Genomic DNA, 16,599 nt, shown 5'->3' on the forward strand with positions numbered 1-16,599 from the left:
AGTTAAGATGGTAATCCAACTTAAATGCGAATTCCATTATAGTCTTTGCGCTGAAATCGCATCCAAGTCAGACTAAAGTAGTGCAGGAACCTTTTCAAAAGTTGGACCGACTTGTGTTGGATCAGTTAAGACGGCTTCTCATAAGGAAACATTGAATTGGAAATGTCATGCAACATGTGCTCTCAAAGTCCAAGTGCATGTCGCACCAGTGTTAACCGGGCCTTAGAGGATTTTACCGAAACTTGCTAATAAACTTGCTACTTTCACATTAATGGCATTCTTACAAAAAAGCATATTATATTAAAATATAAATATATATATCTATATATATAAAAATAATTTATAAAAGGAAGCATAACCATATGGGGATTAAATGCATATTTAGAAAACAAATACATTAGGATGGGAGAACATTTTGAATGTATGATCTGGTATTTTAGAACAAAAAAAACGAAAACTAGTACAGAAAACAATGGGCTAGATCCACATACATTTACACTTGCGCCGCGTATCAGAGATACGCTACGCCGCCGTACCTTACCTGGCGTACTTTCAAATCCACAAAGATTTTGCGCCGTAAGTTACGGCGGCGTAGTGTATTTCTGGCGGCAGATTTCAAATTGGGCGGGTTGGGGGCGGGTTTCATTTAAATGAAGCGCGTCCCCACGCCGAATGAACTGCGCATGCCTCGTCCTTGAAATTTCCCAACGTGCATTGCGCTAAATGACGTCGCTAGGACGTCATTTTTTTTAACTTAGACGTGAGTTACGTCCATTCCTATTCACAGACGACTTACGCAAAAAAAAAAAAAATTCGAATTTCGATGCGGGAACGACGGCCATACTTGACATGGCAAGTCTATCTATACGCCGCAAAATACCAGCTTTAGCTATATGCCGGAAAAAGCCAACTACAGATGACGTTAGAAAATGCGACGACCGCGCGTACGTTCCTGGATCGTCGTAATTCGCTAATTTGCATACCCGACGCGGAAAACGACGCAAACTCCACCCAGCGGGCGCAAAGTATTGCACCTACGATCCGAAGGCATACGAAGCCGTACGCCTGTCGGATCGAACCCAGAAGCCGTCGTATCTTGGTTTGAGGATTCAAACTAAAGATACGACACGGGAAATTTGAAAGTACGCCGGTGTATCAGTAGATACGCCGGCGTACTTCGTCTGTGGATCTGGCCCAATGTTTTTAGCAAAGAGTCAAGTGTTCATTTTCATTCTGCACACTATATTGGGAGAAAAAAAGTTATTGGTTGCGCTGAGTGATTTCTCTGACCATTATCATCCTCTGATGTTCATATATCTGGTACATAACAGTGTATTAAAATTATTGTATTGTCTTACCAGATGGTATTACAATAATTAATACAATTCGCATTCCTTTTTTTATATTGTATAAAACACAACTGCTTTTCCAAAAGAGATGCAATTCCCAAATACTCTTGGTATTGAGTTAAACGCCAATTCCTAAACTGATGTTAAGGTCTTTCTTTTTCAAAAGTGGAGAGAGGTCTGCAGGAATCCCAATCCATTCTGGAAGGAAAGCAGCTTCATACTTGAAAAGTTTAAGAAAAGGAGAGTCGGGCAGAGTGTAGTTTGTTAAATAGATGGTTTCACCACCTACTAAGTAGCCCACCCAAACACCAAAGGTCCCTATAGTCATGATGGTGTGGTTACAATGTGCCAAGAGGGCAAAGTCCCGTCCTGGGGATCCCTCTTGACCATCTCCAGCAAAGTGAACATCTCCCAGTGAATTATTAATGTTCTCCTTACACCAGTCCATCCCGTTACTGGTTACAATAAACAGTGGGTTTTCATACTTTTTTCTAAAATAATCCATGGCTTTTTGCAAATATCCTTTGTCAGCAACCACCCCTTTCCATGTGTTGGGCATAACATGCACATAGTCTCCTCGACGGACATGTATACCTACAAAAGTGACATTTTTCCTGTCACCACGCGCATTGTTCAGATATGCATAGGATTCTTCTTTAATGAAGTCATGGAATGTAAATTCTCTGAAAATTTCATCTTTTATGTGGTGGTAAAATGTAAAGGAACATGGGTAGCCACCAAGATGAACATATTCTCCTTCAATATGTCGGTATTCATCAGACATCCAGTCATGAAGTCCGTAATTCCTCCATTTAACGCGGTTAGCTACATCCCGGTGAAGCACTGGCAATTTTATCTTAAACAGCCTTGCTAATTGATTGTGCATCTCTGGCAAGATGTATGCTTGTCGGCCATTCATCCTAGCAAGAGAGTAAAGTGAAGCATACTCTCCCATTAAATTACCCAGGCGACCAATTGCATTGACAGTCCACATACCAGTCAACGATTTTGGTTTCTCCACAACTATTGTCTCGTTAGTGGGCAGTTCTTCTTTTGTAGAAAGTGGCTTGCTTTGTTTCATAATGTCCATAAACACATTGATGTTCATGTTGCTTGTAAATATGCAGGAAAACTTCATAATGACAAGGAAAACAACAGTAACTCCTATGATCCAGAAGAGAAATTTGTTCATTTTGCTAGGGGACTTAGCTGGAGACAAATTAAGAAAAAGTACACATTAACAAAAAACAATAAAAACAAAAACAAATTATACATGTGAAAGGCAAAGTCTGCAGACAAGTATGATAGCTAACCCAATTTAAAGTACCGTACATGTAAATTCAATTAACAAGGCACTCTATACCCGTCTATCAAGAATGAGATGTATAATAGAAGACTAAAAAGCTTTTCAGGAGTTTAAATATTGGTCATGTGTATACAGTACTCGACAAGGCTATGGGGAGCTGGAAAGCCTGTAACATCATTGCTGTGTCCTATGCTGGGCTACCTAGTATAACAGTGGCAGGAGGTGACAGTGTGCAGAAACTACAGGTATGCTGTGTCAAGGTTGACAATGCCCCTGCTGCTTTGTAATGCAGTTAGCAAGCATTGTTACCCTAAAAGAATTGTCAATAGGCAGAAAACCAAACTGATGAAATACTAATAATGTATTGTAAATTAAACATGAAAGGTGCTTTTAATACTAACAGGGGCATGGGAAAAGCAGAGTTTTTGTACTTACTGTAAAATATGTTTCTTGGAATTTGTTAAGGGACATGTAATTTAGATATTCAGGGATAACTTGGCTATACTGCAGACTACATGAAGATTTGTACATTGGCAACCAAAATAACAATTGACTATCCAGGTATAACTTCTCCCACTAACAGCATGCTTCAGTTTTGTAGAAAAGCTGAACTAGGTGTAGATCAAAAGCACAAGGGAGGTAGGACTTTTGTCCTTTAATGAACTACAAAAAATCGATTTTAGAGCAGTAGTAAACTAGCACATATGAAATACCTACCTTAGAACAAAGCCCTCTAGTGGCGCTCTGTCCAGCTGACAGGGCTTCCATCGTCACACGGTCTTCCTTCTGGGTTTGCATGCTCTGGCTGTCTGATAGGCCACGCCGTGATGATGTCACTCCCACGCATGCGCGCGGGAGTCATTGACCGCGGCACAGAGCTCTGAAGGGACAGCATAGGTAAGTCGTCCCTCATAGCTCCCAACTGTCCCTGATTTCGAGGGACTGTCCCTGATTTGGAAGAAAGTTCCTCTGTCCTTTCCTCCTCATTTGTCCCTCATTTTGGTCTGATCTATATAGTTGTATATAAAATGCACTATTTATCTTTCAAAAAGTGTTTCACACATCGAAATCCTAAATTGTAAAAAAAAGCATTGACTAATATTTTTATTGTATAATTCTTCTTAAAGGGGGCATGGCAGGGGGTGTGACCTATGCCTACATACTTTTGCTAATAGGTGTTCCTCCTTCCCATCTCAAAAAGTTGGGAGGTATGTGTCCCTTCAGAGCGCATGCGCCAGTGACATCACTGGCTGCATGCAGTGTGAATATTTCCTAAACCGTGCAAATTTAGGAGATACTCACGGTAATTTAGTAAGAGACATGGCGAGTTTGTTGAAGAATGAAGAAATAAAAAAATAAAAAAATGTCACATTTAATTTTTTTGCATACTGTCACCAATGCAGTACAGTGTGATCATATAAGGGCAAGGCAGTGATCAGTGACACTGACTGATGACAGTATGTAAAACAAATAATTAAAAAATAAATAAATAAAATATATATATATATATATATATATATATATATATATATATATATATATTTTTTTTTTCAATTGTATTTTCTTTATGCATTCTTTATACACACTGTGGCCAGAGCAATACAGTGCTACTGGGGAAGTGATCATTATTTTTTTTGTTTTTACACATTATAGTTGTTTATACCAGTGAATTCCACTGGTATAAGCAACCAATTTTACTGAATTAAACTCATTCATTCAGTGTGTTTTGTTGTGATTAGCTGTGTTTAGACAGATGGTCTGTGATTGTCCCCATCTGTACCATGTGATCACTGTGACCAATCACAGCTAGCAACACAATTGTACACAATGGATGGCATGAAAGGAAGTCATCCATTGTTTACAATTGTCATGTTATCTGCTGTGATTGATCACAGTGATCACATGGTACCGACAGTGAGACGGTACACTGATCAGTCATTGGCTAGCCCCACAGCTACCTACGAGGCTCGATCTGGGTGGGAGTCATATAACGTCCACCCGTATCAACGAACCTTCCGCCCGGCCATTATTTTGCTATAGGCCAGGTGGGAACAGGGTAAAGAACAACCATTTCAGTTCTCTGCATATTGGAAAAAATAAACAGAAATGAAAAACTAGACTAAAGCTCAACCACAGTGTATTAAAATCTGTACTGTATTCCTAGATAAACTATATATGTGGGAGACCCAGCAAATCACTTGACAGATGTAAGCATTAAAGTAAAAATAATGCTTTATTGAATAACCTAGAACATAAAAAATAAAATACTGTCTAACTTGTAAAACCATAATTGGCCAATTATTAAAAACCCAACTATAGCAGCTGCAGGAAAAATTACTTATGTATTATGCATCCCCCAAAAAAAAGCAGTGGGGGCGTAGTCTATATAAACTGTATAGCTGTATTACATAAGAAAGACCTCTCCTCCATATTAGTATCTACTGACGAGTCGTTACACGGTCCTCTGCCACAGGATCATGTAACTACACAAACACTTTGTAAAGTTCCAAGAAAGATTACACAGCTCGCGGTGCTAGGATCTTTCAGCTGAGCCGGCCGCACTGTGAGGTACTTGGGTCAGGACGCATCCTCTAATTGAATCATCAATTATTCAGCTCCTTCCTGCAGTGAAGACAGCACAGGACCATTCCTGGACCAGTAGGTCCCTCAGAAACTTCTGGGCCTACTTTCAGTAGCGGAGCCTCGGGCCAGCAGGCCCCGAGACCAAAAAGGTTGCTAATAAATCCCTGAGGCCAGGAGGGTCACCAGGTCAGGATCAGAAGAACCCCGCCAGAACGGCGTCTGCCCTTAAGTACCCCTCCCCAGAATGCACAGCGGCGGGAACCATGCCACTGAGCTGTTTCTGGGCAAGAGGCACCCAATACACCCAGCCCATTGCAATTTCAACAAGGACCTCAGCAGTCAGGTAGAAGATGCGCAACACAGCTGAGCTGGAACAGAGACCCATCATTTGGCATGAAATTCTGAGCTAAACTACTGATCAGTTCACTAAATTTACAAAATAGCGCCTACTTAACAGGAGCAGGGCGCTACATGTATATTTGTTGTTTGTACCCAGAGAAACAAAAGTGTGTACCTAAAACATAATTAGAAAAATTAACAAACAAATAGAAAACCTACATATACACAATCCTATACCAACAGTTTATCCAGGAAAAGCAAAAAATAAATAAATAAAAAACAATCTGCTTCAACTGAGGAACAAAAACTTTCCTGATCCCCCACAGGTTTTACTCATTGATCCATGTGACAAAAAAATCAGGCAATCACAATAACCATGTGATCATTAGCAGGGACTCCCATTTCCTGATTGTTAGTAGGAGACCAACAGCTTAGTCTTCATGCTGGGCTGAGCATGTTACAGCACACGTTGCCAGCACAAATGCCAGTGCACATATATGTGGCACCTCGGAAGAAGACAGCATGAACGGGTTGATAAAGGATATGTGTAGTGTACAGACAGGTTCTGTAATAGAGATTTGCAGAACCAGTTAATAAAAATGTAACCTGGATTGTAAAAACCTCTTTCTTTGTTGCTGCTGTAACATCCTTCTGCAGTGTGGACAGGCTTCAACAGAATATTCATTAATGCAGAAGTGCAGCAGCCATCTTTAATGAGACCTCTTTACAATGCTCAGCTATAGATTGTCTGCAGTGCAGGGGCAGCCATCTTGGATGGGTTTCGAGACAGTGATTGGTTGATGTAACAGAGCAAGGAATGGTGTAGACTAGAGGCTGCTGGGAGCCTTAAAGCTGGAGATTTAAAAAAAAAGAGACTGAGCTTCTGCTGCTGGATGAACACATCACTGCCATAGCTGATCACAATCAGGTAAGATCTTAGAGACGTAAAGAGAGGATATCTTAACGATGATAAAATCTACTTTCGAGTTAGTACTTAGGTCTGAGTGTCTGGATAAGCCTACCTCAAGAGTTTATTCTCATCTTAATTTAACCTCTATCCTGCCATTAGAGAGTCTTCGAGCCAGGTGGATTCGAGATATACCAGATTTGAGTATGGAGGACTGGAGCTGTGTGTGGAATTTCCCTTTGAGATCTCTGGTTTCCCTGAGGGATCGAGTTATCTAATTTAAACTCATACACAGAGCATATATCACGCCTTATAGACTTCAAAAGATAAATCCTGCTTGTTCCTCTAAGTGCTGGAGGTGCAGAGCAGCTCGAGGGGATTTCACACACATCTTCTGGACCTGTCCATATATACATTTTGGATGGAGGTAGTGGATCTATTAAACTCTATCACCTCTGCTCCTTTACTGGTTTCAATGTCAGTCTGTCTGCTGGGCTTAGTAGAGGATATTACCTCTATAGAGACCGAACGAATATTTATTAATGCAACATCATTTTATGCAAGAAAATCTATTGCATTATATTGGAAGAAACCTCATCCTCCTACGCTTATATATTGGAAACAATTAATAAATAATAATCTTCAATTGTATAGAGATACTTATAGGAATAGGGGTCGCCCTAGTAAGTATGATAAAGTTTGGGCAAAGTGGTTGAATAAGCCATAGACGGCATCTAATATAGAAGGAGGTAATGATTCATAGAAGGGAGGTTCCCGGTATGGGATATTTGTGCTTAGAAATTATGGTAATAATAGTGATAATTAGGGTTGAGCGAACCCGAACTGTAAAGTTCGGGTTCGTACCGGACTTTTGGATTTTTGGTACCCGAACCCGAACAATTTGCTGTAAGTTTGGGTTCGGGTTCGGTGTTCGGCAATGTAATGGATCGCTGCAGGGCAGCCAATCAACATTTGTTTAACTCGTTGTGTGACCTAGAAGCCATCACAGCCATGCCTACTAATGGCATGGCTGTGATTGGCCAGTGCAGCATGTGACCCGCCTCTATATAAGCTGGAGGCACACAGAACAGCACGTCACTCTGCTTTAGATAGGGTAGGGAAAGGCTGGCGCTGCTGCTGCTCTGAGGGAGGGAATTAGTCTGTCCTGCTTCAGAAATCAAATTACTCAGCGATCTACATAGCACAGCAAGTCACTCTGCTTTAGATATTTATGGGAAAGGTTCCTGCCTGGTTTTGCTTTTAGGGAGAGAAATAGATAGGAGTCAGTCCTGCTTCAGAAATCAAATTACACCAGCACTGCATATGTTACTGTGAGATACACCCTTTAGATACTTTAGGGAAAGGTTCCTGCCTGGTTTTGCTTTTAGGGAGAGAAATAGATAGGAGTCAGTCCTGCTTCAGAAATCAAATTACACCAGCACTGCATATTTTACTGTGAGATACACCCTTTAGATACTTTTCTCCTATTGTGCTATTCAAAAAACATCCATTTAGGGGAAACAAATATATTTTGCAATGTTTCCTCCAGTGTTTGCAGTGTTTTCTCCATATCTGTACTTGTGAGATAAACACTTTAGATACTGTTCTTCTATTTTGCTATTCAAAAAACATCCATTTAGGGAAAAAAAATATATTTTGCAGTGTTTTCTCCAGTGTTTGCAGTTGCAGGGAGAGGACGTGGTCGATCTGTGCCAGCTACACGCACAAGTGAAACACCTTCCTCAGGTGCGAGTAGGCGACAGAGACTGCAGCGGTATTTTTTTTTTTTAAAGGGTAAATTTTATTGTACATACCAGCAACAATACACATAAGTATATTACAGTACACATTATAACCAAGCCACATTAGCAGCGAAAAACAGTGTGAAACAAGTACAGCATGTACATCCAGTTTTATGAAAGTATACAAATAGGAACAAACAGTTTTAACAAGACATCCTCCAGACCTTCCCTATGTAATTATCATGGATCGGTATCTAAGACCTATCCACCACCCAACATATCATCTGATATCCCCAGTCCATACTTTACATATTGCTTCTATTATACCTCCACCTCTCCCGACACTTTCTCCAGCCACTCCGCCCACACTTTCTCAAATTTATTAGGACATCCTCTAGCGATGTAGGTCAATTTGTACAGCGGTAAAGTATTATTTACTAGCTTCAACCAACCCTGCAATGTCGGAGGTGAGGGGTTCCGCCACTTGAGAGCCAGAGCCATTTTAGCATAGAAAAACAGGATTCTAAGTAGCGTCTTCTGCGAATTGGATATATCTTCCTCCTCCAGATCCCCCAATAGGCATCTGGCCGGGGAGTATATATTTGGGAGGTCCAGCTCATTTTCAAGAAATGTCAAAATCTCTCTCCAAAAGCCTTCCACCCTGGGACACCGCCACACCATATGGAAAAAGTCAGCCTCAGCTGCATAGCAGCGAGGGCATTCCGCTGAAGTCCCCCTACCCATTCTATGTAATCTCAAGGGAGTAAAGTATATTCTGTGCAGAAAGTTAAAATGAGTCAGTTTATCCCTAGCAGAAATTACCGAAGGCACTAGCGTAGCGGGGCGTTAGGAGAATTTGTTAATCTGGACCCACCCCCCCTGGCATTACAGATGTGGAATATCTTATAGGACAATTTCAACAGCCCTGCCCCCTGACCAGGGTAGGGTCCATTCCTATACAACACATTGAGCAATCCTTCATATGATCCCATCTGTGCCGCTTGGGTTGCCACCGATGCAATGTCCAGATTTGGAAAGCCCCACCAATGCACATGTGTCAATTGGGCTGCCAAATAGTAATACTGCAGGTTCGGTAGTGCCAAACCTCCCATCCTGACCGGCAAATAGAGTGTGTCCAGGGACACCCTAGCAGGCTTAGGTCCCCAAAGAAATGCAGAGAGCATTTGATTAATGCCTGTAAACCATCTCTTAGGGATATAAACCGGTGCGTGCCACAACAGGTACAAAAACCTGGGCAAATAAACCATTTTGAATATATTAATCCTTCCAAGGAGGCCTAGTGGTAGTTTTGCCCATGTCTGCAGACTGTCCCTCAATCTCACCTTCATAGGTGTTAGGTTGTTAACTACATAGGTACTGATTGGGAGCTGAACCTCAACCCCCAAGTATCGAAATTTAGAGACCACTTTCAGGGGGGCCCCCGGGGGCAGATCCAGGGCACAGGCAGAATTTGAAAGGGAAAATAATGGATTTATCCCAGTTGACTTTGAATCCTGAGAAGTTACCAAATATAGCAATTTTGTCCAAGGCTGAGGTCAGCGATCCCCCCACCTCGGCAAATACAGGAGCATGTCATCAGCGTAGAGGGAAGTTTTTTCCTCGTGCTCATTGATCATGCACCCCTTGAATCTAGGGCCGAACCCCAGCCGCCCAAGGACCGCCATGAGATAGGGCCATTCAATAGAATCAAAAGCTTTATGCGTATCCAGGGAGAGGACCACCCGAGTATCCGGAGTGGGTCCCTCGGATTGTAGGATAGTAAATAGTCACCGCAAATTTATAGCCGTCGATCTTTCGGGTATAAACCCTGTTTGGTCCGGATGCATAATTGAGGCAATCACTTTGTTTAGGCGTTTGGCAAGTAATTTAGCTAGGATTTTTGCGTCCACATTAATTAGGGATATTGGTCTAAGATTCGCAGAAATCATGGTCCTTGTGCGGCTTGGGGATCAGAACTATAAGTGCTTCCCTCAAAGACTCGGGGAGCCTTCCCCCTCCATAAGCATCCAAATACATTTTGAGTAATTGGGGAGCCAAGCTTTCCTCATATGTGGCGTACTATTCAACTGTGAACCCATCCATACCCGGGGTCTTGTTTGGAGTGAGGGACCTTATTGCTGACATAACCTCCTCTGTTGTAAGAGGGAGGTCTAACTCCTCCGCCCCCCCCCCCTTGACAGCTCCCGGAGGGGTATTGGGACTAGGTAGTTCCGGACTGCCTCCTCATCATAATCTACCCTGGAAGCATATAGATCAGAATAAAAATCTACAAAGGCCTGGGATATATCCGTTTGTGACACACAAAGTCGCCGCTGGGCATCATATATACGAGGGATAGAGGTAGGTGCCTGATGCGAATGGGCCAAATATGCCAACAGTCTACGGTTCTTATCCCCAAATTCAAAAATACGTTGGGCTTTATAAAGTAATTTCTTCTGTGTTTTTTCCACAAGTACCAGATCTAGCTGCCGCATGCTCTCTCTCCAAATCTTATGGGTGACAGGATTGGGATCCCTAATATAATCGACCTCCGCATCCGTGGCATTCTGTTCCGCCTGCAGCGGTATTTTTGGTCGGGCCTAATCCGGCTCTACGAATGTTGAGGCCAGGAGCAGAACAGGCGGTAGTAGATTGGGTTGCTGACAGTGCCTCAAGTTCCTTCACATTGTCTCCCAACCAGTTTTGTGCTTAAAGATCAGAGTTGGCACCTGCAGCCGATGTCCATCAGTCTTTCACCTCACCCCCTTGCAAATCAGCCAAGCAGTCTGAGCCCCAAATCATGCAGCAGTCTCTTCTGCTTTTTGATGACTCTGTTAGCATGGTTTCCCAGGGCCATCCACCTAGCCCTGCCCCAGAAGTGGAAGAGATTTAGTGCCCAACCACTTATGTTTCAAGATGAGTACATGGGGGGACCATCACAGCATGTCTCGGATGATGAAGAAACACAGTTGCCAACTGCTGCTGCTTTCGCAATTGTGCAGACCGACAAGGAGGGCAGTGGGGAAGACTGGGTGGAAGATGATGTGAAAGACGATGAGGTCCTCGACCCCACATGGAATCAACGTTATGCAGGTGACCTGTGTAGTTCGGAGGAAGAGGCGGTGGTCGCACAGAGCCACCAGCACAGCAGAAGAGGGAGCAGGGTGCAAAAGCGGAGCGTCCGTCCCCTAGACAGTACGCCTGCTACTGCCCAACGCAGCAAGGGACCAAGCACACCAAAGCCAGGTCTAAGGAGTTCCCCAGCGTAGCAGTTCTTCACACAATGTGCTGATGACAAGACACAAGTGGTTTGCACGCTGTGCAATCAGAGCCTGAAGCGAGGCATAAATGTTCTCAACCTGAGCACAACCTGCATGACCAGGCATCTAAGTGCAAAGCACGAGCTGCAGTGGAGTGGACACCTCAAAAACCAAAAAAGGTCTCTGGCTCCTGCTTCCTCTTCTGCTTCAGTCTCGGCCTCTTCATCCACCTCTGTAGTGACAGTGGCACCTGCCACCCCGCAAACAGAGGATCTGCAAGCAACACTACCACCTGGGTCACCAAACATCTCCACAATGTCTCATGGAAGCGTTCAGCTCTCTATCTCCCAAACACTGGAGCGTAAGAGGAAGTACCCCTCTACCCACCCGCGATCCCTGGCCCTGAATGCCAGCATTTCAAAATTCCTGGCCTTTGAAATGCTGTCATTCCATCTGGTGGAGACGCAGAGTTTTAATAGCCTGATGGCATTGGCTGTCCCACAGTACGTTGTGCCCAGCCGCCACTACTTTTCCAGGTGAGCCATCCCTTCCCTACACAACCAAGTGGGGGACAAAATCAAGTGTGCACTGCGCAACGCCATCTGTGGCAAGGTCCACCCAACTACGGATACGTGGACCAGTAAGCACGGTCAGGGACGTTATATCTCCCTAACAGCACACTGGGTAAATGCAGTGGCGGCTGGGCCTGAGGCAGATAGCAGTTTGGTGCATGTCCTTCCACCACCAAGGATTGCAGGGCGCTTCAGTTTGCCTCCTGTTGCTAACTCCTCCTACTCCGCTTCCTCATCCTCTACCGCCTCCTCATCCGGTCAGCATAACACATTCAACACCAACTTCAGCACAGCCATGGGTAAACGACAGCAGTTTTAAAACTTTCCTGTTTGGGGGAAAAACCCCACACCACGCAGGAGTTGTGGAGGGACATGGAACAACAGACAGATGAGTGGTTGGCGGCAGTGAGCCTCAAGCCGGGCCTGGTGGTGTGCGATAATGGGCGAAATCTCATAGCAGCTCTGGGCCTAGCCGGTTTGACGCACATCCCTTGCCTGGTGCATGTGCTGAATTTGGTGGTGCAGAGATTCCTTAAAACTTACCCCGATATGCCACAGCTGCTGCAGAAAGTGCGGGCCGTCTCACCCTGCTGCTGCTCGCCTGTCAGCGCTGCAGCGTAACTTCGGCCTTCCCGCTCACCGCCTCATATGTGACGTGCCCACAAGGTGGAACTCCACCTTGCACATGCTGGCCAGACTGTGCGAGCAGCAGCAGGCGATAGTGGAGTTTCAGCTGCAGCACACACACGTGAGTCGCTCTGCGGAACAGAACCACTTCACCACCAATAACTGGGCCTCCATGCGAGACCTGTGTGCCTTGTTGCGCTGTTTCGAGTACTCCACCAACATGGCCAGTGCCGATGACGCCGTTCTCAGCGTTACTTTCCCAGTTCTATGCCTCCTTGAAAAAACGCTTCGGGCGATGATGGAAGAGGATGTGGCACAGGAGGAGGAGAAGGAATTGGGATCATTTCCAAGGCTTTCAGGGCAGTCATTCACAAGTGGCTCCGAGGGTGGGTTCCTGCACCAACAAACGCCAGGTACACAATTGTCCAGCAAGGGCATAGTTCTGGAGGATGTTGAGGTGGAGGATGAGGAGGAGGAGGAACCATGTTCACAGCAGGGTGGCACACAGACCAGCTCATGGCCATCACTGGTGCGTGGCTGGGGGGATACAGAGGACACAGACGATACACCTCCCACAGAGGACAGCTTTTCGTTGCCTCTGGGCAGCCTGGCACACATGAGCGATTACATGCTGCAGTGTCTCTGCAACGACCGCCGCGTTGCCCACATTTTAACTTGTGCTGATTACTGGGTGACCACGCTGCTGGATCCCCGTTACAAGGACAATGTACTGTCCTTAATTCCCTCACTGGAGCGTGATCGCAAGATGCGCGAGTACAAGCACACGCTGGTAGACGCGCTGCTGGTGCAATTCCCACCCAACAGCGGGGGCACAGTGAAAGCACAAGGCGAAGGCAGAGGAGGAGGAAGAGGTCGCTAACGCAGCCGGGGCACCGCCAGCACCTCAGAAGGCAGGGTTAGCATGGCCGAAATGTAGAAAAGCTTTGTCAGCACGCCACAACAACCAGCACCACCAGCTGATATTGAACGTTTTAGCAGAAGGCAGCATTTCACCAACATGGTGGAGCAGTATGTGTGCAAACGCCTACATGTACTGAATGACGGGTCTGCCCCCTTAAACTTCTGGGTCTCCAAATTGGGCACATGGCCTGAACTTGCCCTTTACGCCTTTGAGGTGCTGGCCTGCCCTGCAGCCAGTGTATTATCTGAACGTGTATTTAGCACGGCAGGGGGCGTTATCACAGACAAGCGCAGTCACCTGTCCAGAGCCAATGTGGACAAGCTCACGTTCATTAAAATGAACCAGGCATGGATCCCGCAGGACTTGTCCGTACCTTGTGCAAAATAGACACATATACCAGCCTTACCCAGCCATTCTTGTACTTTTGATCTTTCTCCCTCTTTTGGGGTGTACCCTAATTTAAAAAATAAATAAATTAAAAACAAAAACCGGTGTTGGCTACCTTGTCCTCCTCCACCGCCGCTTCCACCTACACCGCCACATCCACCGCCACCTCAACCTCCTATACTCCATATGGACCTCGTCCTCCTAGGTCAAGATAAATATTATTATTTTTGTATGTATTTTATGTTATTGTAAGTTATTTCCCTATCCACATTTGTTTGCAGAGTACTTGCCATGCTCTTATCAACATTTTGCTGCCATTTGCAGCCCTCTAGCCCTTTCCATTTGTTTTTTAGAGACATTTAGGTACTGAAAAGTTCAGGTCCCCATTGACTTCAATGGGGTTCGGGTTCGGGGTCAAGTTCGGGTCTCGGACTTTTTTCCGAAGTTCGGCCGAACCCGTCAAACCCAAACATCTAGGTGTCCGCTCAACTCTACTCAGAACCAAAAGTACATTTTCCACATATAGATTTATTAAGAGACAATCACAGAGCCAATGCGTTTCAGGAGTCAGAAGACACTGTCTCCATCAGGGCTTGAAGTGAAAAAAATATGTATTGGACTGGATGCAAAGTATAGAGAAGTAATACATCTGGAACTTTCTGATAGTATTGGCACAAAGTATTGCTGCAGTAAGTTTGAAAAAGATATTTTAAATGATTCCAACAACTTCACTGTCATTTTTTTAAATTTTACCACAGTCCATTTCATTGATCTGTAAACTAAAAATGCTGTGGGTATATTTATAAAAATATCTTTAATAATCATCTTTTAATAAGGACTTTACTGGACTTTATGCTAATATCACACAATCTTTTGTGATTGTATTGTTTATTGCGCTGCACTTCCTACTATTAAATATTTCCCTTTTGTTTTTTTGTGAAAAATCTTGTCCAGCTTGCATTTTTTAATAAGGGGGGGGGGTATTGTTTGTTTTTGCGCTGATTACACTTTACTATTTTGTACATTAGTTCTGTGCAAATGGAGTAATTTAAATGCTCTTTTGTCTCCTCTACTGGAAGAATGTTGTTCATAACAGGCATTCCCCACTGTTAAGTACACAATAGGGTTTATTTGCTAAAGCTAAAAAGCGCAAAATCAGGCTCACTTCTGCATAGAAACCAATGAGTTTCTAACCCCAGCTTGTTTAATTAAGCCTGGTAATAAATCTCATTGGTTTCTATGCAGAAGTGAGCCTGATTTTTCACTCTCCAGCGATAGTAAATAAAATCTGCTCTGTATATGCACGGACACGGCCCACTGTATTTTTTTTTATTTTTTTTTCGGATTGGATTGGAGATAGGATACAAGTCGGTTTATGTCTGCCACTACTTAGAGGTGAATGAAGGGTGCAATTGGTCGGACTGACCATGTTAAAGGGGCACATGTCTTTCACACTGATATGCTGCAGTTTACCCGCACCGCAGTGTACCTTTGGATATCCTGCACTTTGCAATAGACATATTGGCCCGGATTCAGAAAGGATATACGACGGCGTATTTCCGGATACGCCGTCGTAACTCTGAGCTGCGTTGTCGTATCTATGCGACTGATTCATAGAATCAGTTACACATAGATTTCCCTAAGATCCGACCGGCTGCATATTTACGCTGGCCGCTAGGTGGCGCTTCCGTATATTTATGCAATGAATATGCTAATTAGGTAAATACGCCGATTCAGAAACGTACGTCCGCCCGGCGCATTTTTTTACGTTCGGCTTTTTCCGGCGTAAAGTTACCCCTGCTATATGAGGGGTATCCTATGTTAAGTATGGACGTCGTTCCCGCGTCAAATTTTGAAAATGTTACGTTGTTTGCGTAAGTCGTTCGCGAATAGGGCTGTATGTAATTTACATTCACGTCTAAAGCAATGACGATTTGCGGCGTAATTTCGAGCATGCGCACTGGGATTCTTTCACGAACGGCGCGTGCGTTCGTAAAAAACGTAAAATACGCGGGGTCACATGAAATTTAAATAAAACACGCCCACATCATCCAGATTTGAATTAGGCGGGCTTACGCCGGACCACATACGTTACGCCGCCGTAACTTAGGGCGCAAGTTCTTTCTGAATACGGAACTTGCGCCCTAATATACGTTACGCCCGCCGATAGATAGGTAATTCTATCTGAATCCGGGCCATTATATTCTGCAGGTTTCATGCACTTTCAGAAAGCTCACCAAACTCGCAGGTAATAACAGAAGTCTATGGCTCAGTGCAGGTAAACTCAGTGCAGATCAGTTTGAAAACAGCCCAGTAACCACTGCAGAAGAGCTATGCCCATAGATTTTAGTAATAAAGTGACCTTTAATAACAGTATTCTATTCCATCCCAGAGCAGGAGGTCGTGGGCCACATCAGTGGGCTCCGCGGGCCACAGGTTGGGCACCCTTGCCTTAGGCCATCCTCCTTGTCTTCATGCCTTTGCAAAGTGCATAAGGATGTCAAACAGAAACTTTTAGTACCATATCCAACATCCGAAACAACATACTGCTAAAAGTTCAAACTTCGCCAGATCTAGAGCCAGTGTGACAGAACCCTGGAAATTA

General features: G+C 44.2%; 1 protein-coding gene across 1 annotated transcript in view; it reads right to left on the minus strand.

Annotated features, from left to right (window-relative positions):
• Positions 1-1,273: 1,273 nt before the first annotated feature.
• The window catches only part of LOC120916521 (galactoside alpha-(1,2)-fucosyltransferase 2-like), a 28,229-nt gene continuing 12,903 nt past the window's right edge, over positions 1,274-16,599 (minus strand). Inside the window, exon 2 of the mRNA XM_040327536.1 lies at positions 1,274-2,558. Coding sequence (XP_040183470.1) covers positions 1,468-2,558 — 1,091 coding nt within the window. The 3' untranslated portion in view covers positions 1,274-1,467. The remainder of the gene's footprint in view (positions 2,559-16,599) is intronic.

This window comes from Rana temporaria, chromosome 10 (assembly GCF_905171775.1).
Source record: "Rana temporaria chromosome 10, aRanTem1.1, whole genome shotgun sequence".
NCBI lineage: Eukaryota > Metazoa > Chordata > Amphibia > Anura > Ranidae > Rana > Rana temporaria.